The following is a 22730-nucleotide window of genomic DNA, read 5'->3' as shown; positions in this document are numbered from 1 at the left end:
GGCATACGGTGTAAAAGCTACAGGCAAAAATGTAGCTAAAAATTTGACCTGTTGGTGGCGCTACAGAGTTTTAGCTGGGGGTATAATTTTCTTTGTGGTAGGTCATAGCATGGACTACTATGTGTGTAAAAAATCCTAGCCTAATTCGACAAACGGTTGCTGAGATATGACCTCACTTCCTGTTTTGCCACGTTTAAGACAATTTTGATTGGCTGTCACGGCTAAACGATTAAAGATTTCTGATATTCCTTGAGACCCCATACAAACCTCAGTACAGAGATACAATATACCGAATTTCGGGCGAAATGATCAAAAATTGCGGGAAAAATAGCATTTCTATTGCATTTTTACAAAATTCAAAATGGCGGGAAATGGCAGGTAGAAAATGACGTCATAGGGTGCGTTGGATTCGTCGTGGCCCAAGGATTCCAGGGATACCAGGTTTATGAAAATTGGCCCAGCGGTTCAAAAGTTACAAGCAGAAATGCACTTGCAACTTTCACCTGCTGGTGGCGCTAGAGTATTGGGGCTGGGGACCTATAACTCGCTGTGGGTAATGTTGATACTGCCTCAAATATGTGTGCCAATTTACAGCATTTTTCTATGTATGGTTCTATGGGCTACCATAGACTTACAGTGAATTTTACAAAATTCAAAATGGCGGAATTTCCCTTCTGCGTTGACATAACTTCATATAGTGCGTTGAATTCGGCTTGGCCCAAGGATTCTAGTGATAATAATATATTTTACATCGTGCAAATGGTTTAAAAGCTACAGGCAAAAATGTAGCTAAAATTTTGACCTGCTGGTGGCGCTACAGAGTTTGAGCTGGGGATCTGATTTTTTTTGTGGTAGGTCATGGGATGGACTACTATGTGTGTACAAAATCCCTGCCCAATTTGACAAACGGTTGCTGAGATATGACCTCACTTCCTGTTTCGCCACGTTTACGACAATTTTGATTGGCTCTCACGGCTAAACGATAAAAGATATCCAATATTCCTGAAGACCCCATGTGTAGCTCAGTACAGAGATACTATATACCGAATTTCGGGTGAATTGGTCAAAAATTGCCAAAAAAATAGCATTTTTATTGAATTTTACAAAATCCAAAATGGCGGGAAAACTATCCTGGCGGAAAATGACGTCATAGGGTGCGTTGGATTCGTCTTGGCCCAAGGATTCCAGGGATACCAAGTTTATGAAAATCGGCCCAGCGGTTCAAAAGTTACAAGCAGAAATGTACCTGCAACTTTGACCTGTTGGTGGCGCTAGAGCGTTGGGGCTGGGGACCTATAAATTGCTGTGGGTAATGCTGAGCCAGGCCTGAATGTGTGTGCCGATTTACAGCATTTTCCTACGTACGGTTCTATGGGCTGCCATAGACTTGCAGAGGGATAGGAATGGTGACTAGAGAATAATAATGAAGAAAACCTACTAACTCTATAGGGGCCTTCGCCAGCTTCGCTGCTTGGCCCCTAAAAACATTTGGAATGGAATTAAAAAAGAGCAAGCATCTTGTACAAAACAAACAAAAAGAGAAGGACGAAAACACTAAGAGATGTTGCTGAACCTAAAGTGCTTGTAATTCATACTGATAGAGCAAATTAAAGCTTGTAAATAAATGGAAAAAAAGAAATAAAAAAACAAAACCAAAACCATTGCTGTGTCCTGTCACTATTTGAATGGGAGTCGGCACAACACGTCTGATTCCTGTGTTGAGACAAAGATTATCGATAGGCTGACCAAGAAGTGCCATGGTTGATCATGTCTGGTAGCACAGTGGGGATCTGTTGCAGGCTTCTTGTACTGTGTGCGTGCGTGCGTTAACTGGCAGGTACACAAAGGCCACATTTAGAGAGAATATTGTATTGGAGTGTTTTGTTGGGCATGCATTTTCAGGTAAGAAAATGAGGAAATCCAGAAAAAAATCAATGTCAATTTCTCTGCCTCGTGGTTGGTCCTTTCTCAAGGGATGTCAGTCTCCCTGTCTCCTTTGAAGTTGAGTGTATGAATGGGCAGTGGCTCTTCATAAGAGTAAGAGTATGCACATCCCACCTCTCTGAGGCCAGGTGCAGGACAAAGGCGTATCTGATAGTGGAAAGAGTAGAAGTCCGCACATTGTAGCTTCGCTTTGAAAATGTATTTCGGTCATACAACGTTTCGAGTCAATGAAAAGCCTGTTAGGTCGAAACGTTGTATGACCTGAATATATTTACAAAGCGGAGCTACAGTGTGCGGACTTCTACTCTTTCCACTGAAGGAAGTGTCTCGTCATGTGTCGTAGGGTCTTTCCAATATCCTGACTCCCTGACTCCCGCTTCACGTGACGCCCCACACGCCCCGCTGTCAACATACCCACAACATTTGGGTGGACTTTTCCCCTTTCAGCATCCCGATGATTGCAAATGAGAAAAAATATCTTTCAATTGTGCTTTTGCAAGATATTGAATTAAACTTCTGTTTTCAATGACGTCTTATGATATCATCAAGAGACCACAAGGAGGGTCTTGGGGAGGACGGGAGGTAGGATATTGGAAAGGACCCTTGGTGTGTCGATCGTCTCTGCCTCAGTGTTGCCAGATTGGGCGGTTTCCCGCCTAATTGGGTTGCTCAGGATGTCCGTCTGCAGGTAAGAATGGATTATGGATAAAAAAACGTCCCATTTTTGGCCATAGAAATCAATAGAATTGGGCGGGATTTTGTGCTTCCAGGTGGGTTTTCAGCATTTTTTGGGCTGGAAATGGTCAGCCTCATCTGGCAACCCTGCTCTGCCTCAGTGTCAGGAAGCTGTGCAGAACAGAGCCAGAGAGCTCAGCGATTGGTACAATACAAAGGTCACTCACAACTGACTTATGCAGTTGTACCTATTCCCATACATACAGAAATCAGATAAAAGGAAGGACAGTGGTCAATTTTTGCCAACTGTTATGGGGAATTATTTGAGACGTTGCTTAGACTGCCCCTCCTGTGTGTAGTTATCCTATCCAGTAGTTGACTTCCTTAGCTCAAGAGGGCCAAAGCACACGCAAGCATCCAAAGACACGTTGATGCAGTGGGGTGGTTTTCTTATGGAAACGGTTTATTCCTCATATACAAAATGAGACTTGTCACAGAAATGTGCATGATTACACATGGTAGTGCTGGAGGACAACTACATCTGATGTGTGTGAATCAGTCTTTTTCCAACACGCCGAACATCACATACATCTGAACTATCAATGGCAACATACTGTAACACATCAGCTGAGAACTACTGAAAAAACAGAGGTAAAAGAATGAAACAAATACTGATGAAACTGATCTTTTTTTAACTAACCTGATAATCCATTCCAGCTTTGTAGGAGTCATCACGGTGTATCCCGGCCACAAAGAACAACTAGCATCACTATTAACTATACATTTACTGGTCACAAGTCCAGTCTTCCACATTGAGCAACTGTGATGAAGAGGTGAAATGCCTTTGTAATAGATACCGGTAACACTTTACTGGATGCTGGTGTCATATGCTTGTCATTACAGTGTCATGACGGTCATTAACATTATGTCCATGTCAAACATTAGGACTGTTGGTCTTAGGTGACATTCGGTTATGGCAAAAACAACCCTAAGGTTGTCACTTAAGGCAAACAGTCATCAAATGTTTGACATGGACATAATGTTTATGACTTAACTATGAGCGTGTCATGACACTGTAATGACATGCATATGACACCAGCGTCAAGTTAAGTGTTACCTATATACCTTTAGTTATCCCTGCAGATTGACTTGACCCATAAACCAATATGGAGTCTATGGAATTGGCTGGTGAACGAGAGCAAGAGAGCAAGTGACGTCACACCATGTCTGGAAATGAGTTCATTTGCCACCTCCCATAGACTTAAATTAATGTATTATGTTTTACCTCTCTTTTGTTCTTTCCGCTTTTATTCGAGTCTGATGAAATTGCTTCTTAATCTACATCATTTAAGCAGATGGCAACAGTTAGCACGCTAGCTTGGAGGTACAAGTTGTGCTGGCAGACTCACAATGGATTGAAGAACAGGAAAAGGTTAATTATTTGATTCAAGGGCAGGTGTAAAATGAACATTTTCCCAAAAATGGCAGAAGGTCGCTTCAAGGAAATCTTTGGGATGCATTTTGATAAATATTAGGCACATTGCAGTAGAGTAGTTTTCGTTTTAAAAAATACCTGGTCACATCCATTTACAAGTAAAACCTGTCACATTACCTAGAACAATGCCAATCTTTTCTTTTTCTTTTACATCTTTGACAAGCATTGAAAATGGAATAAGTGATCAAAGTCCATTCTTGCTATTTAAAAGGGGTCCTTCCCTTTAAACAAATACAATTTCAAACATTATTGGTGTGTTCAAAAGGGACACTTGGAGTCGATTGCAAAGCAAGAGACCACTTGAACAGCACAACCGGCATACTATACTGGTGGAGGGGGGGCATCTGTTTGCTGCCTTGTTAACGCTCACAGTTCCAGTTGGAACAAAAATGACACCATTCACATTTCAGATGAGAATGCCCCCCAAGTGTTTTAAAATGGCTTGGTTGTACCCTTGTGCCCAAACCAATATCCTAAAGTCCAAAGGGAGGTAAAACCACATGTGCTCAAAAAGTCCTTCAAGCAGTTCTTGACTTGTTACCCATGTGTCCATCCATCCATCCACCCACCCACATGTTCACCCACCCACTTGAGTTCGGTTTTTGATTATTATTTTTTTTTAAAGGCCAAATCCCTTCAGGGGTGCGTTTCTCGAAAGCGTAATTGTTAGCTAATTAGCAACTAGGGTAGTTGCCAATGCGAAATTGCATTGCAAACAACAAAGTAGCTAACGCAGTTAGCAACTGTGGTTGCGAGAAATGCACCCCAGGGCAATAGTTCAGCAGAGGGCTGTGAGAGAGTGTGTGTGTTCTTGTGTTGGCTCCATGTCACTCTTCGCCCACACAAAAGCACCTTTGGAGAGAGGTTTCAACAGGCATACAAGTGCACAGGCTTTGGACTCTTCCAGTTTTTTTTGTTTGTTTACGCGTGTGAGTAGTGCAGTGTCATATGAGGTCTTCTATGGTAAAAGTATGAGCGACAGGGGGGGAAACTAGGTGTTCTTCAGCTCACGTGTGTTTTCGTGTTCCACAGAAAGGAGAGATAGAGAAGTGGAGAGAGAGATAGATAGGTAGATAGAAGTGTGCGTGGGTCATGTGAGGTCTTCCATAATATCAGCAAAAGAGGAGCCCTTTAGTGTGAGTGGGTGTGTGTTTGTGTGCGTGTTCTTGTGTCTGTGCGTCATCATGTGAGGTCTTCCAAAGAATCAAAGCTAGTAAAAGAGAGGAGAGAGATAGGAGGAGAGGAAAGGAGTCCTTGAGCCATGTCTGCATGCGTCATGTGAGGTCCACAGAAAGAGAGAACGAGGCAGAGACAGAGCCAGAAGAGAGGCTTTAAGTCTTTCAGAAAGTGTCTGTCCATCACACAAGGTCTTCCACGTGAAGGGAGAGGAGATAAAGAGAGCGCCACGATAAGGCTACGAGTCCTTGAGCATGCTGATGCGGGCGAAGATCTTGAGTGCGGGCCCCAGCTTGATGTTCATGGTGGACATGAGGTGGTCCTCTTTCAGGAGCAGCAGCGCCTGGCCGTCGATCTCCTGAGAACGAAACTCATCCGCGATCTCCTGGCAACCTGAGGCGAGGGAAGGAGGAACAGAGGGCAGAAGTTAGAGTAGAGTAGAGTCTCATGTATTTATCCCAGGGGGAACAGCCATGCCCCTTTAAAGGGACACTGTGAGATGTGTAGTTGTTTATTTCCAGAATTCATGCTGCCCATTCACTAATGTTACCTTTTTCATGAATACTTACCGCCACTATCAAATTCTAAGTATTCATTATGACTGGGAATATTGCGCTTTTCATACATGAAAAGGGGGATCTCCATGGTCCGCCATTTTGAATTTCCAAAAATAGCCATTTTTAGCTGCAAAAATCACTCTTCTTGGACCATACTAGAAAATATTTGTTTATTACTTAGAAAACTTTCATGTAAAGATCAAATTTGACAATCGGCAGCCCAGTTTCAATGAGCAGCATAGTTGCAGTACCCTTTTTGACCATTTCCTGCACAGTGTCCCTTTAAGAGACTAGAAATGGAGTTCAAAAGAAAGTTAAGACCATTTAGGAGGCGCAACTAGATTCCACTTTGCTGCATTGGTGACATTACCATATTGAACATCTTTGCTAAATTAGGTTACATCCGAATACAACTTTGAGGGATACACCGAATACACTTCCTCAGTCTCACTTTATTATCAGAGTAATTAGGGCTTGACTGCCACAAATGTCAGTTTTTCTGTGTTTGTTCCACAAGGATCCTTCATCAAGACAAATTTTGTAAAACCCAGAGAGTATAGTCATCTGGATGGATGGCAATTAACTCTACTTAACCTGGACATAAAATTAATGGAAGCACTCTTCAAATGGCACATTTCTAAATTACCTAATCCATCAAACTGTAATTCCCACAGCCCTGAACAAGGTAATAGTAATGAGCACAACAAATAAGTCACTCCTGGGACTGACATTGCATTGCTTGCATTCTGCTTTTAATGGGCATACTCGGCCGCTTCCATCGCTCGGATTGCTCTTGCTATGAACACAGGCCAGCAATTCTTTGTATAAGATGCCTCCTTTGTATACGATGCGTTACTCGAAAGCGTAGTTGCAACTTGGGTAGTTGTCGATGTAAAATTGCATTGCAAACAAAGTACCTAATTTAGTGAGCAACTATGGTTTCGAGAAATGCACCACTGGTGTGTTGGCAAGTTAGCTCACCTGGCAAGGAGCAGATGAACTCGTAGACATCCTCCACGTTCCACCTGGTGGGGTCACTGGGAAGGAAGGACTGGCCGAGTGGCGGGAGCTCGCCATCGTGGTCCCGCTCGTGGTGGCTGTGTTCTGAGCCGCGGTCGTTGGCTCCCCCGGGGGCCCGCTGAGCTCCAGAGCTGGCGGCGGAGAGGGGAGAGGGGGGCTCCTCGTAGCTGGACATGTCCGAGCACTGGCTGGACTCGCCCTGGCTGCCGCGGCCCATGTGCGGATGAGGGGACGAGCGGACGCTGCCACCGCCACCCGTATGCTGCTGTGTGGAGTTGTTGTTGGTCGGCTGGATAGGGGAGAGGAGCGACAGTTAAAACGTGAAGATTATGCACATCCCAGGAAAAGGTGCAAGGCAAAGGCTGACTGTAGTTTCAAAGTGAGAGGTCTGCACACTTAAAATCCTTTTTGTTTTCTTTTATTGTTTCATGGCTGGATTACGTTTTGACTTCAGTCTTCATCAGCCATGAAATAATAAAAGAAAAGATTTTAAGTGTGCGGACCTCTCACTTTGAGAGCGTTAGCACACGTGCATGTGAGAGTGTTTGCAGTACATTACATCTGTCTTGAGCACTTGGAGCAGCACCCATGGCAAAGGCAAAGAATCCAAGTCACTCTTCAAAAAGTTTACAATATCTTAATCTTAATTAAAGGTCCTATGACATGGTATTCTGTCGCTGTATGTGGGCTTTTAGAGGTTTCAGGATTTTATATCCACACGCTTTCTCAAAATTAACCCGGAAAAAGCAGATTTGGCCTCCGAGAAGAAAGCCCCGTTTCAGCACTTTCCCCAGTGCACCACTTTGCGAATGAGGAGCGGGGGGAGGGGGAGGTTTGTGTGTCATGGCTGAATGGGGCACCTAAGTGTCCACCCCTTCCGGGCGGCTCTTGGGGCTGGGAAAGCCAAAACTTTTGACTGGGCTTTAATGGACAGATCAAAGCTATTTTCCGATCCACCTCGCATTCCTCCGTCGATCACATATATGATGTACCTCAGAATTAAAGATAACTAATGGTGTGTTTGTCGACTTCACTTGGCAAGCGTTTGAGTTGTGTGCGTGCAAAAATACGTAATTATTTGGACTACACAACAGAAATCGCATGTCCGACGTGCAGCCACTTCAGCCGCGGTGCAGTGGCAGGGTTTGCTGTGCCTCGGTTCACGTCAAATATGCGAGGCGCATGTTGTAGTAACACAGTTTTGCGCAAAAGCTAAAATAACCTTTCTTGCGTGCCGAAAATGAGTGGTCTTACGGCGCAAATCCAAACCTTTAAAATTCACTGCCATCATATGTGAAATCCGGAGCACATGTGTAACGCAGGCTAACTAGCAGAGTTGGCATGGAACGTTGGTAAAAACCTCCCTCCAATAGCCTCATACAGTCTCGTGCCTTTGGACCGAGAAACTAGTCTCTCGGCCCAGTGGTATCGTACCGTGTCTCCCATTGCCGGACAGTTGTAGTTGACGAGGTTGCACGTTCGATCCCCGAGGGGAATGAACAGGTGCAAGATGACAGTGGTGCCGTGACCCGGATTGGGAGTGAGGAGTGTAACGGAGGCTAACTAGCAGAGTTGGCGTGGAACGTTGGTAAAACCTCCCTCCGATAGCCTCATACAGTCTTGTGCTGTGTTAACACAATAACTTTTGAACAGATGGATGGATTTTCCCCAGATTCGGTGTTACTGCTCTAGGGTAGGCACATGAACTGATTAGATTTTGGAGGCCAACACTTTCACAATGGCTGAATTCAAGATGGCCGAATTTTTGTTTGGCCCATAACTTCTGACCGGATGGATGGATTTTTCCCAGATTCGGTGTGTTGATGCTCTAGGGTAGTGTTTCTCAACAGCGGTGGTACAGCCCCCCAGGGGGCGTTGAGAAGGATGCAGCTGAGTGGGGCGCGGCTCTGTTACCATTGAGTTGCATTAGTCCATTTTATTTTTCAAGTACTATGGGGGGCATTGGCAGGCTTATGATGAGGTCGAGAGGGCGTTTGTTCAACAAAGGTTGAGAACCACTGCTCTACTGTAGGGTAAGTTCATGAAGTGATTAGATTTTGGAGGCCAACACTTTCAAGATGGCTGAATTCAAGATGGCAGAAAAAAAATTTGGCCCATAACTTCTGACTGGGTGGATTGATTTGTTCCATATATTTTTTAGCTTTGTTTTCACAACAGTCGTTTGGTTTTAAGTGCTATTAACAGCACTGATCTCTGTATAGATATTATTTGTATTGTTTTACATTTTGTATTTCATTTTTAAAATTGACATTTATAAATAGGTGGACAGGAGTGGTAGGAATGATGGGACTGGAAGCGGATATACCTTTAGCAGTCGGAGGCAACTGCATAGGACTAGTTGTCCATGTAGTTAGGTATATGGCATACAAAAACATGATTGTATTCTGGTCAGCATGAAATTATTCTCCATGCTCACCTGTTGACTCTTCATTTACCAATGACTTCACTAAAGATGTTTCATTGTTACAGTTGCCTGCATTTACCATTTACCTGAAAACAGGATGGCATTACACTGCCATTTTTGTAATAGGTGCCAATGTGGAAATTGCAAGACAATGCCCACAGGAAGGGAGAATAGATGCTACAGGGAGATCCCACAGGTAACACTATTAACATTTGGATCTACCTGTTGGATCTATCACAGTGGTTCCCAACCTATGGGTCAGGAATCGGGATCCAACCTATGGGTCGCCAAAGATCCACAGTGGGTCGGGAAGCCCTCTTGATTTTAAGGGGTTTAATTTTAATACCATATACAGCCCATGTTGAATAAATGACAAAGCATTTAATCTAATATATGCATAGAAGCAACAAAATGTAAGTGATGTATGCATTAAATAGTCATTCCATTTTTAACTGAAGACAAATTGAAGAATAAAATGATAACTAAATATAGCTGCAAGCAGCAATGCGGGGCCAAGCAGTAAACTTGCCAGAGTCGCCACAGCAACAGAAGGAACTGCAGCGCCCCCTTTGGCCCAAATCTCGCCAATTTTGGTGTGCATTCCTTGGAGGGGAGTGTGCTCACATGAACCAAGTTTATTTTGAATCCCTTAAAGGGCTAAATATAACTCACTTCCTGTTACCTGTTGGTGGCGCTAGAGAGTTTGAGCTGGAAATCTGGATTTTTTTGTGGGAGGTCATGGGATTGACTAGTATGTGTGCAAAAAATAGCTAAAAGAATCTGACAAACGGTTGCTGAGATATGACCTCACTTCCTGTTTTGCCACTTTTACGACAATTTTGATTGGCTGTCACCTCCAAACGATAAGAGGTATCAAAAATGCTTTGGATACCCTAATGCCTATCAGTCTGAAGATGATGTGTACCTTTTTGCTGGTAATTCTGACAAAAATTGTGTGACAAGTAGCATTTTATGGAATTTTACAAAATTCAAAATGGCGGAATTTCCCTTCTGCGTTTACATAACGTTATATAGTGCGTTGGATTCGGCTTGGCCCAAGGATTCTAGTGATAATAATATATTTTACATTGTGCACATGGTTTAAAAGCTACAGGCAAAAATGTAGCTACAATTTTGACCTGTTGGTGGCGCTACAGAGTTTGAGCTGGGGGTCTGAATTTTTTTCCAGTAGGTCATAGGATGGACATCTATGTGTGTGAAAAATCCTAGCCAAAAGGGTTGCTGAGATATGACCTCACTTCCTGTTTTGCCACTTTTACAACAATTTTGATTGGCTGTCACGGCTAAACGATAAAAGATATCTTATATTTCTTGAGACCACATACAAAGCTCAGTACAGAGATACAATATACCAATTTTTGGGCGAAATGGTCAAAAATTGCGGGAAAAATAGCATTTTTATTGAATTTTACAAAATTCAAAATGGCGGGAAAACTATCCAGGCAGAAATGACGTCATAGGGTGCGTTGGATTCGTCTTGGCCCAAGGATTCCAGGGATACCAGGTTTATGAAAATTGATTCAGCGGTTTAAAAGTTACAAGCAGAAATGTACCTGCGACTTTCACCTGCTGGTGGCGCTAGAGTATTGGGGCTGGGGACCTATAACTCGCTGTGGGTAATGTTGATGCTGCCTCAAATATGTGTGCCAATTTACAGCATTTTTCTATGTATGGTTCTATGGGCTACCATAGACTTACAGTGAATTTTACAAAATTCAAAATGGCGGAATTTCCCATCTGCGTTGACATAACTTCATATAGTGCGTTGAATTCGGCTTGACCCAAAGATTCTAGTGATAATAATATATTTTACATCGTGCATATGATTTAAAAGCTACAGGCAAAAATGTAGCTAAAATTTTGACCTGCTGGTGGCGCTACAGAGTTTGAGCTGGGGTTCTGATTTTTTTTGTGGTAGGTCATGGGATGGACTACTATGTGTGTACAAAATCCCAACCTAATTCAACAAACAGTTGCTGAGATATGACCTCACTTCCTGTTTCACCACTTTTACGACAATTTTGATTGGCTGTCACGGCAAAACTATAAAAGATATCTAATATTCCTTGAGACCCCATGTGATGCTTAGTCTAGAGATACTATATGCCAAGGTTCGGGTGAATTGGTCAACAATTGCGGGAAAAATAGCATTTTTATTGAATTTCACAAAATCCAAAATGGCGGGAAAACTATCCTGGCGGAAAATGACGTCATAGAGTGCGTTGGATTCGTCTTGGCCCAAGGATTCCAGGGATACCAAGTTTTTGAAAATTGGCCCAGCGGTTCAAAAGTTACAAGCAGAAATGTACCTGCAACTTTGACCTGCTGGTGGCGCTAGAGTGTTGGGGCTGGGGACCTATAAATCGCTGTGGGTGATGCTGAGTCTGCCCTGAATGTGTGTGCCAATTTACAGCATTTTCCTACCTACGGTTCTATGGGCTGCCATTGACTTGCTAAGGAGAGGAAAGATGCCTACGTAATAATAATAATCGTAAGAATACCAGCTAACACTATAGGGGCCTTCGCCAGCTTCGCTGCTTGGCCCCTAATGAGTTTGCGCAGGAAACAGAGTATCATGTGACTCCCTCTCTTGCGGGCGCTTGCACGATTGGGTCCCCAAAGCTTACAATGGTAAAAATATGGGTCCCTGAAGAAAAACGTTGGGAACCACTGATCTATCAGGTCTAATCTGTTCTTTATTAGGTCACAGTTCTACCGAGGGAAGTGGTGGGAGATCCAGCTTGCATGCTGGATCTTCCAGGGTTTGAGCAAATAGGGTAGATAAGAGAAAGCTTGCATGCTGGGGGTTTGAGCAGAGAGGATCCAAACTCTGCCCATCCATTGCAAAGGAGTACTCAAGTTTGGTCTCCTAAGGGGTAGTTTTCCCCACAACCGTAAAACTCCAAAGGTCTCCTAAAGGGGCGTCATCACATGGATGCAGGAAATGCACAGGCTTGAAGTATCTTACTCGAATAGAAGATGTACTAACCGCTGGACGAGCATACAGACACCATTTTGGCTGTTTACGCCAACACATGGGTAAGGATTATAAAATAATAACTCATAGCCACATACATATAGTTTATAGTACAGCCACGCAATAGAGCCTGATAATTCAACAATGCAGACAGTATGAAGAGTATTTGTAGATTTATTTACAAGACATTATTAAAACACAATCAAGAAAAATGGAATGGAACATAGGAATATGAAAATATGAACACCACATCGATATATAAGATACAAACAAATATAAGAACAACAAAAAAATGATTTTGAGAATGCTTTTTTTCCTCCTCAGTTAATCAATGGACACAACTAGAACTAGCGGTGAAGCCATGGACATGGAACCGCTTGCTCACCTTATTGACAGTGGCCTAATCAGAAGTGCACACTCTTGTGTGGCTACTTCACAAGACATCTGCGGATAGAGATTAAACATTGAGTTGAACTTCCGTTAAACATGAAATGTTAAACTGCTGCAATTGCTGAACGTTTTGTTGCTCATTGTCATGTTACTCCGGGGGGAGGGCCAGCTACTGCCTCACGAGTCTCCATCAACAACTTAGGTGACAGAAATACACTCACCGGCCACTATATAAGGAACACCTGTTACAACTGTTCATTGAGGCAAATTTGTGATCAGCCAATCACATGGTGGCAAATCAATGCATTTAGTGTATGCATGTAGACATGGTCAAGATGATCTGATGCTGTTCAAACCGAGCATCATAATGGGGAATAAAGGTTATTTAAATGACTTTGAACATGGCATGGCTTTTTGGTGCCTAAAGCGCTTGATTTAAGCATTTCAGAAAAGACTGATCTACTGGGATATTCACACAACCATCTCTAGGGTTTACAAAGAATGGTACGAGAGAAAAAAAAATTGCAGTGAGCAGCGATTCTGTGGGCAAAAATGGGTTGGTGATGGCAGAGGTCAGAGGAGAATGGCCAGACTGGCTTGAGCTGATGCAAAGGCAACATTAAGTCAAATAACCACTCATACAACCGAGGTACAGCTATGCATAAGAGAATCCCTGATAACACAGCACATCAAATCTTGAGGTAAATGGGCTACAGCAGCAGAAAATCACATTTGGTGGCACTCCTGTCAGCTAAGAACAGGAAAATGAGGCAACAATTTGGACAGGCTCACCATAAGAGACAGGGAAAATGTGGCCCGGTCTGATGAGTCTGGACATCTACTGCAACATTCAGGTGGAATGGTCAGAATTTGGAGTAAACAACATGAGAACATGGGTCAACCCCGTCTTACATCAACGTTTTAGGCTGGAGATATAATGGCATAAGGATATGTTCTTAGCACAATTTGGGCCAATTAGTACCAATTTATCTTTGTTGGAATGCCACAGCCTTTCCGAGTATTGTTGCAGGCAGTTCAGGCAGTTCTGATGGCAAAGGGGGTCCAACCCAGCTCTAGAGAGGTGTTCCTAAAAAAGTGAGGTGAGTGTAAATGAAAGCCATCAGACACTAGCCTGATCATCATGACTTTCAAATCTCTTCAAGACTTGGTCTAACCAAGAGCATAACAACTAACATTCTAAAAAGGCATGGTTGACCCACCTCCCTTGGTTTGCTACTGGTCGAGGGCAGAAAAGGCTGAGCCAAAGTTTAAACCAAACATTTTCTTAGTCCCAATAGAACGTGTCTGCTTGAACAACGTCACTGCCTTGAACACACCTGTGCCCAGGACCGTTGGTGATGCTGAAAGTTGATTGCTTACCGACAAAGAGGGTGGTGTTTCCCCACTAAGGAGGGAACCCGAAAGTAACGGAACAAACAGTTTTCCTGAGCTAGTATAGCTGAACCGAAGGTGTTGCGTCACTGCGAGAGCACAGCCTGGATAATCAGACGCTTACTTGAACACATCGGCAGCAAACAATAGTCAAGCTTAGTTCACAAGTGTTTATTCCATTGTGTTTTTGTCGTAGCTATAATTCACTCTGCTTGAGGCTTGTGTGTTGACAACCTCGGTCAGTTCAGCCTTGAAACCGCTGCTACTATGGATTTTACGGTAATGTTTCAGTTCACTTTGATGCAAAGCACCGTAATTATTACAATAGCAGCGGCTTCAAAAATACACAAGTAGAGGATTCCTTGGCATCACAATGTTTGCGTCCATCGTGATGCCAGCTGTCCGTTGGCACAACCCTACTGCAAGTCTCTGCTTCCAGGCGCTTCAGGTATTTGGCCCACAGGCAATTTTTGTTGTGGTGCTGGGGCTTATTGGGTCACAGGATTAGAGTGGTCCTGCCTGGGTGTTCCTGTGTATCCATGCAGAGTACCCCCATGATGAAGGGCATTGGGTTCCCACTCTAATTCAGATATAAAATTCCATGATTTTCCATAACATTCCAGACCCAAAAAAAAACCTGAATTTCCATGACCACTTCCATGAAAAGAAATGACGTTTTAAACGTTTTTAAAAGTGTGAAAACTGAAGATTATCTTCACCCTTAGAGCAGACTGAACCGTCTCTGGTGAAGCGTTGTAGTGTTATCAGTAAGACAAAAAAAAGGTGTTGCTTTTACACAACGGTTAAGAAAATTCCATGACTAGAAAAACTTTTATGAAATTCCGTGATATTCCAGAAATTCCATGATCCGTGGGACTGCAGATTACACCGGGTTTAGACTGCTTGACGTGTGAACCTTGACACAAATCTGGCGATGACCTCCTCCTTGTCTGGCTTGTTGAACTGCGCCGACAGGTCTTCTGGGACACGAATGGTCAACATTGCATCGGTGTACGGCGCAGGATTCACAAAGACCTCGTCCAAAATAAGGTCCATCAGGACATCCACATAGCCTTCACACAGAACAAACATACACACACAACATTACACACTAAAGCACAAAAAAATGCACATTTCATTTTGTCATTTAACTGTTTGCATTTCTATATATGTATATTTCGTCACCTTAGAATTATAGGGTTCTATCTGACTTTTGACCAGTTCTGAGATATTGAGGTTTAAAGATTTTGCACTCTGTAGATCAGAAGTGGCATATGGAATAGGTTTGTTTGATACACTAGACTTAAAGACACCTTCAATGAACTCTAAATCTGAAATATTAAAATCATCGAACATTTGGAAGTGGTGTTTTTTAAAACAGGTAAAATGTAGACAGAACCTTATTGCACTGAAATCGCAAAATGTTCTTAGGATTATAAGGTTCTATCTACCAAAACATCAAAATAAACAATAATTTCTGAACAAAACTCATAGATTACTAATAAAACAGTTGTAACAACACTGTTTAAAGAAAATTAAGTGGTATTTGGAGATTGCAGGCCACTGTATGTATTACTGTAAGATGCGATTTAGCACTGTATAATTGGGGCACTCTGTAGATCATAATTGGCATATGGAAAATGTTAATTTGATACACTAGACTTAAAGACACCTTAAATGAACTCTAAATCTGAAATATTTAAATCATTGAACATTTGGAAGTGGTGTTTTTTAAACAGGTAGAATGTAGATAGAACCTTACCGCAAAATGTTTTTAGAATTATAGGGTTCTATCTACCAAAACATAGAAATTAACAATGATTTCTGAACAAAACTCATAGATTACTAATACAATACAACTAATACAAATGTAACAACACTATTTAAAGAATATTAATTGGTATTTGGAGATTTCGGGCCACTGTAGGCCTATATATATATATGTATATATTGTATGTATTTATACAATACCCGTAGTTAGATAGAGTTTAACCTAGATATTAGAAACCCTTGGTTATTAGGGGTTCAGGGGCTTGTTCCCTAAGAAAATGAGGGAAAAAAGTCAAATTTTAACACAATACCAGAATGGAGCCCAAAAATGGACCCCAAGGGCCGTAATCATCTTATCCGGGCCCGATATACTTTTAATGTTATGCAGCTTCACATGAAATATGACATATTTTGTAAAGTATTCTTAGGAATTACATTTGCAATACAATTAAGTTGCATTTTCAGGGGACCTAGTGAAGGTGGGGTCTGTTGTGAAGGTGGCCGCCTTCAATATAGGCCTAAAGTGCAGGGGGAAATCCTGATTTGTGTTCATAGTTCAGATGCAAAAGTTTCTCCACCCCTGGCCAAGTGGTTAAGGAGACTTTAAAGCAGATTGTTACAGGTTTGAAACCCACCCTACCACTCAGTGTCTCACTCCCTGGCTGAGATGCCCTTGTGCAAGGAACCTAACCTCTTACTTCACCAGGGACTGTAGCCAATACCCTGTACCAATACCTTTTACTGTAAGTCCCTTTGGATGAAAGGCATATGGTAAGTGTAGGCCTAATGTTATGTAATTTACTGTAAATACCAGGTGTAGATCTGTCAGCACTGCAATACAATTCAAATATGCATTAGAGTTAAGTGAAATATTTTTGTATAGTATGGAGTTGTGTTTCTAAAATATTGCATACTGCAGTAAAACTGCACTATTGCTGCCAGACTATTCCAGGGCTGCATATAATACATTACCCACTTTTACCAGGTAGCCTACCTGTTTTTCACTTTCCAGGGATGAATAATGATATGCACAATGTTTTAAAAGTGATATTGAAACAGAACTGTAGCGTGGATGATGAGCTTTAGGGCCCCCTTGGTTCTTGCGGTCACTTGGCCTGGGTCAGTGTAATCTGTCATTGAGACCACTACATTATCTTAAATAGGCCTAATAAAAGCTACACAATCTTAAATATGCTAAAAGCCTCCAGAAAATCTGAACTATACAGCCATCGGATTAAATTAACAAAAAAAGCCCAATAGGATATGCAGCACCTGTTCCACAGGTGGCACCTGGGAAAGGTTAGCCATGGCAAAATTAGATAGATAGGCCGCCCTAGATAGATAGGCCTAACGATATTTTATTGTAACGTTTGTCCCATTATTGGAGTGGGAACCAAAATGTGTCAAAAAATAATAATAGTGAACCAAAGCCATTGTATATTAGTCAGATTACCATGCAGGTAGCCTACACCATGCGCAACCAGCGAGCACTTTGGTCAATACAAGCGCTGTCTATAGTGTTGAACACATGCGTAAAGATTGCTGTCATTACTATCTTCCTACAGAGACTGCTTAGCTTGGTAAAATCAATTGTGATAGCATCTCATCGTAAAAGCTATGTGATAAGGTAGGCTTAATATTGATAGCCTAAGTTTGGTCATGTCCATGATAGGCTACTTTATGAGCACTGACCCAACGCAATGCAAAACCTAATGTTGCCTCACGTAAGCACAGCTAATTGGCAAGCATGGGATTAAGAATTGCCACGTTTGTTCTTTGAATGTGTTTCGACCTCAATTTTCTAACGTGGGCTACATCAGTGTCACTGTAAGTTGCAAGATCTGTCCAACTTGGTGCATAGCTCCGCCTTTTGCTGATTAAATAAGCAGGGGTGCATTGGAGTCGCCATCCTTGCTTTGAATGGCAAACAGAAGCTCATATTTGCAACATTTTGCGAGGCAATGTTAGCACTGAGACCGGAGACATGCGTTGGTATCATAACAAATGAAAAAGCAGCTGATTAGCCGCTTTGCAAAGCTGCTACATTCAATTGCGTCAGATAGAACCCTATAATTCTAAGTTGAAGTGCAGTTTTGCAGATAGAACCTTCTGGTTCTGAGGATTAAACGGTGAAAAATGCATAAAACGTTAAAAAACACATTCTAGGACGTAAAGCAGTGCTACTATAATATGACTATGGCAATAACTCAATTTCGACCAAAATGTCAGATAGAACCTTATAATCCTAGAGCGACAATTTGTTGAATTCTCTTTATCACATTTTTATATTCCTATTTGTTGGAGGTTACCTCAGTAAATTTGATGAATGCATAAGTAGTTGGACTTAAATTCTTGAGCTTTTGAGGTCTTACCAAAGGTTGGTGGAATCTTCTGACGTTCAATTGTGCACCCTCCCTTCTTGGACTTTGGAAAGGAGATTTTGAAGAGGGGTACACTGTCTGCAGTCTGGGCCTGTGGTCGATTTGCGTTTTCATTAAAGTGGATAGCCGCCAAGTACAGTCTGAAAGTACAAGACAGAATGTGTAAACGGTGTTTCCCACAGTTTTCATTTGTCATTGTGGTGGGGGTTAGCTGGTAGAGACCCACGTATCATCATGGGAAAGGATGTGAAGAGCTCTTTTCCGAAATGCGATAAAAGCCATTGTCATTTTTTTCTCATCTGATTTCAAGGACAGCATTAGGAAAAGTGACATTCGCTAATATTTCCATAACATTTAAATGCTGATTTTAATGGTGGTAAAAGATAAATAAAAGTAGGTATAAAGCATTTGGGAAAAAATGCTTTTCATATATTGTGAAGTTTCATAGGAACTATGATCTGAAAACCCCCTAAAAGTATATTTTTTCTTTGGTAAATCAAATATGAAATGCATTCAGAATACATAATCTTTTCAGGGGGCCTGGTCAAGGTGTTAAGCGTTTCGTGCCTTATAGTGCTGGAGAAACCTGGCTAAATAATGATAGATCAGACTATAAGAACTTTCGAGAACTTCAAGGTCAAACATCTCACCTGCACAGCATTCCAATATAGGGAAGGACAACATTCTTTGGGGCAAATTGGGGGATGACAGAATGGAAATCTTCCAATGGCGTTGTTTGGACGTGGGGGCTGAGTTTTGCCACGTCGTTCAGCGTTCTTGTGCTGGTCATCACCTTATCCAACTTTTCGAAGACTATAGTTTCTGTAGTCAAGAATTGAAAAGTCATTAGGAACAAAAACATGAGGCTCAGCAGTTAAATTCAGTAGTCAGTGTTGAAATGTATGATTACAAACAATGACTACACCATAGCATGATACATTTGAATTATTAGTGTAGTGCTTTGACCTGTAGCCTGTTAAGTGGAGTGGAATTAATACCTGGTTGGAGGTACTTCATAGGATCTCTTGTCTGGCGGACTGCATGCTCACACACAGGATAAAGCGGATCCTCGTGGGTGTGGATGTCTTGGACATGGTTCAGCATTGCAGTCCACTTCGCAACTCTCTCTGGCCCTGAGGTGGAGCCCAATGCAGTGAAGTACACGTGGTTGTCCAAGCCCTTCATCCACTTCTTCAACTTTTCACATTCTTTCTGCTCACTAATGGCTTCCAGCTTCTTGGAGAATCCTACAGAAAAAGAGAAAGAAACTGCACTCAGATACTACTAAAACATAGCCTACTCTAGTCTGTTGTAATGCATCACTGCAAAACGCAGCCTAAAACTTGACACAGACAACATGCATAAGGTCTCTCACCAAAAGCATCACTAAGAATTCAAAAGGAAAAGGCTGACAATATACCTTTTGCAAAGTGCCAGACATCCAAATAATGGTTAATGTTTCTCTCCGTAAGGAACTTCTGTACTTGTGGATGATGATCTGTGACAATGCTGTCAATGTCAATGCCACACGCCTCCAAAAATGTCAGACTCTTAGTCAGGCCCTCCTTCTCCATACAATTGCTGCCACCAACCTCATTGCTCTGCGAATACATGAAATACAATATTCATACAAACTGCACAGGCTTTGATTTGGAAATTATAATGACCACTGATGAAAAAAGCACACTCACTTGAACCAACTGAATATCCACAATGGTGTTAGTACGTAGGTCCATCATTGTGTAACTCCCGTACTTTGCAGAATGACCTGTTTTTATCAAAAGGAACATTATTTACCACTGGTCAACATATGCAATGATATTTTGTCACTCCTTTTCAACTCAAGACACAGAATCGCCAAACAAAGAAAATGGCAATCATAATATAAACTCTTAGTCAGTTTGCATTGTGATAGAAGAGCTACGGTGATGGAAAATGGGAGGCTGTTCCCGAGTTTTGGGCCAGCCACAATAAAAGCCCTTTTGTCACCCAGAACAGAGATACATAGTAGGTTTGGAAACAAGGAGTGTGTCAGAGAAGCGTTAAGAGGGGGTGGGCAAGTCATCGGCAGCAGAGAATTGTGAGATAGGTTGGAACCGGTGGTGCTGGGCTTTGTAAGCAAGCTGCAGGATTTTGAACTTGATGTGAAAATGAACAGGAAGTCAGTGTATCTGAGGGAGGATGGATGTGATGTGATGTGACACAAAGGTTGTGTGAGGTGTGTACCTGGAGAGTCTGCCCTCATGTCACCACCGAGGATCACTTTGCCCTCCTGGATTAGCCGCTGTAGAATGACGTCCTGTGTCACATTCCAGTGGTGTAGAATTGCCGGTTCAATGAACGCTCTGGCGTGGCGGCGAAAGGTTTCGTAGCAGAACAGCTGCAGCTTCATAGCATTGAAGACCTGTTAATAATTGGAGATAAGTGTTGTTATTATAAGGGCCAATTTTCTTTAAAAACGTTTCCTTGACCACATGAGACAGTGAGGTGGCATTCGTCATTCCAGATAAAGCATGCATGGAGAAAAATCACATTTATTATTTTTTTAAAACCAAAATAAAGCAAATTCATGCAACTCACAAACTGCTGCAACAGTTACACGATTCAATGACGGGGAAAACAAATTGAACTGCAGTCTTTGTAAGCACCACTACAAATAATTTACCTTTTCGATTTGGATGAAGGATGCTCCACTAAGGTACACTGCAACAGAGAGCTGTAGATTGCCAGCAGGTGTGCTCCCAAGGAGAGGTTGGCTATTCCAGTGACTAGTCTCGTGACAATGTGAGCATTGCTGCGTCACCGACAGGAACGTCCCCAGCCTATGGGTCCTGACATCACATGACCGTGTGCAGACTGGGCACTTTTGGAACAACTCCATGATGCAGCTCTCGTACACAATGAACTTGTTTTCCCCCCGGCCGGAAGACACTGGAGCTTCCCTATTTGAAACCACAAAAAAGGAACATGTCATCAACAGAACACCTGACCATCATCCTTTGCCAATGGTTTGATAATGTTCAGTATAAGCACATATACAATTCTAAAAAATAAAGTGATGCTAAAAACACTTCACAGGTCTCACTAAAATTACCAATTAAAATGACACTTGGAGAGTGATAAGTCATATGCACACTACTAGTCAAAAGATTTTAAACAACTTGATTTTAAATGTACGGGTATCAGTTGAAGTCATCCATGTCAAGCAAACTGCTTTATATTGTAAAAGGTCATGACATGAATAGACAAGTGATTATGAAAAGACATGGTGCTGAAAAACTTGATCATTAGTGTACTGCACATTCACTCAGAGTGACTTACGACTGTATTGTAGGATCTTGTGTAGCTGCTGTCTTGGCAGGACCATGTGTGGAACCCTGTTGCATTGGAACACTGAATGTAGAACCCTGTTGCATTGGAACATTGAACCTAGAGCTTGTACCCTCGAATGGATCGTCCAGCTCTTCCTCCTGCTCTAGGCGAGGTCTCTTTGCTGGTCTCTTTCCAGATGTTGACGACTGACTCAACGGGTCCACTTTGGATGTCTCACCCTTCTGATCGCGCATTGCATCCAGCAATACCCAGCATGGTTGCAGTTGCAGTGGTGCTTGTACAGCTGAGACAGAAAGATATTTTAGACATTTTAGTGAGGCAAGTAATGAAACATTACACAAAGGATAAGAGAAATATACATTTTGAGACTACACTACAGTAACTATACTGAAAGTGACGAGTACATACGTTCACTCTTGAACTCGGACTTCAAGGATTCAAGGACGATAGGGTCAGTCTGGCAGGCAGAATCCTTCATCTGTGAAGACAAAACAGTGACACTCATTGAGATATGCAAATACATGATGGACCACATGTTGGCACATCCCCCTTCCCTTCCCCCCATAGACACACAGTGCAATGGCCCATCAAATGAATGCCTCATCATGTACTGCAGAGTGGCAGGACACATTTTTTTGTCCCTCAAGGGGTCAAATGTATGCATATATGCCACATTACACCCATCACTCCGGCCATCCACCCATCACAAGGCTGTTGTAGACAATATCTCTGTCCACATTTGCTACGTTTATATGAGACATTTCATTCGGAATTAACTAACTTAAATTTTGAATAAAGCATAATTCCGCTTTGAAAACATCATGTAAACACTTCTGAATTCGGAATTAGAGGAAAGATCAAAGTAAACTCGAAGGAACTATTTAATTCTGAATTATTAATTCTGAATTAAAAAACATCATGTAAATGTAGTAAATGTAGTGAATGTCAAGTAAAACTCAAACACATACAAGCTATAGCCACACAAAAACAAGATGCATGGCACAAGATTATGTTTATTATTTAGGTTGTCATAAGTTGTACAAGAGGGCAATGTGTGTTATTGTACTGACGGCAGCACAGCACACTGACAACAGCAAGTGTCTGCACTCTACATGCAGTCAATGCAACACGAATATCCTAATATTAGTGGTAGTGATGGCATGTAACTTATACA

The 22730-nt window shown here is 42.1% G+C and overlaps 2 protein-coding genes across 2 annotated transcripts in view; both read right to left on the bottom strand.

Annotated features, from left to right (window-relative positions):
* Positions 1–3053: 3053 nt before the first annotated feature.
* The window catches only part of phc2a (polyhomeotic homolog 2a (Drosophila)), a 109440-nt gene continuing 89763 nt past the window's right edge, over positions 3054–22730 (bottom strand). Inside the window, exons 13-14 of the mRNA XM_063208409.1 lie at positions 6829–7156; positions 3054–5683 (exon numbers count right to left, since the gene is read on the bottom strand). Of these exons, the coding sequence (XP_063064479.1) occupies positions 5529–5683; positions 6829–7156 (483 nt within the window). The 3' untranslated portion in view covers positions 3054–5528. The remainder of the gene's footprint in view (positions 5684–6828; positions 7157–22730) is intronic.
* Positions 11912–20626, bottom strand: LOC134456839 (uncharacterized). Its single transcript, XM_063208410.1, has 7 exons — positions 20450–20626; positions 19915–19991; positions 19644–19824; positions 19222–19470; positions 18874–19045; positions 18215–18363; positions 11912–15145 (listed from the first exon to the last, which is right to left on the bottom strand). The coding sequence occupies exons 1-7, from the start codon at positions 20613–20615 to the stop codon at positions 14967–14969; spliced, it is 1173 nt and encodes a 390-aa protein (XP_063064480.1). The 5' UTR covers positions 20616–20626; the 3' UTR covers positions 11912–14966.

Source organism: Engraulis encrasicolus, chromosome 10, assembly GCF_034702125.1.
Source record: "Engraulis encrasicolus isolate BLACKSEA-1 chromosome 10, IST_EnEncr_1.0, whole genome shotgun sequence".
Classification (NCBI taxonomy): Eukaryota; Metazoa; Chordata; class Actinopteri; order Clupeiformes; family Engraulidae; genus Engraulis; species Engraulis encrasicolus.
Note: the sequence above shows the minus strand (reverse complement) of the source record. Positions and strands in the feature narration are given on the sequence as shown.

What these genes read in the sequence shown, in the direction of transcription:
- LOC134456839 (XM_063208410.1), bottom strand. Translation starts at nt 20,615, where the DNA reads ATGAAGCTGCAGCTGTTCTGCTACGAAACCTTTCGCCGCCACGCCAGA. An exon ending in TATGAAGTACCTCCAACCAG is followed by an intron (nt 19,046 to 19,221) that starts GTATTAATTCCA and finishes TCTTGACTACAG; the next exon opens with AAACTATAGTCTTCGAAAAG. An exon ending in GAAGATTCCACCAACCTTTG is followed by an intron (nt 15,146 to 18,214) that starts GTAAGACCTCAA and finishes TTCTGTGTGAAG; the next exon opens with GCTATGTGGATGTCCTGATG.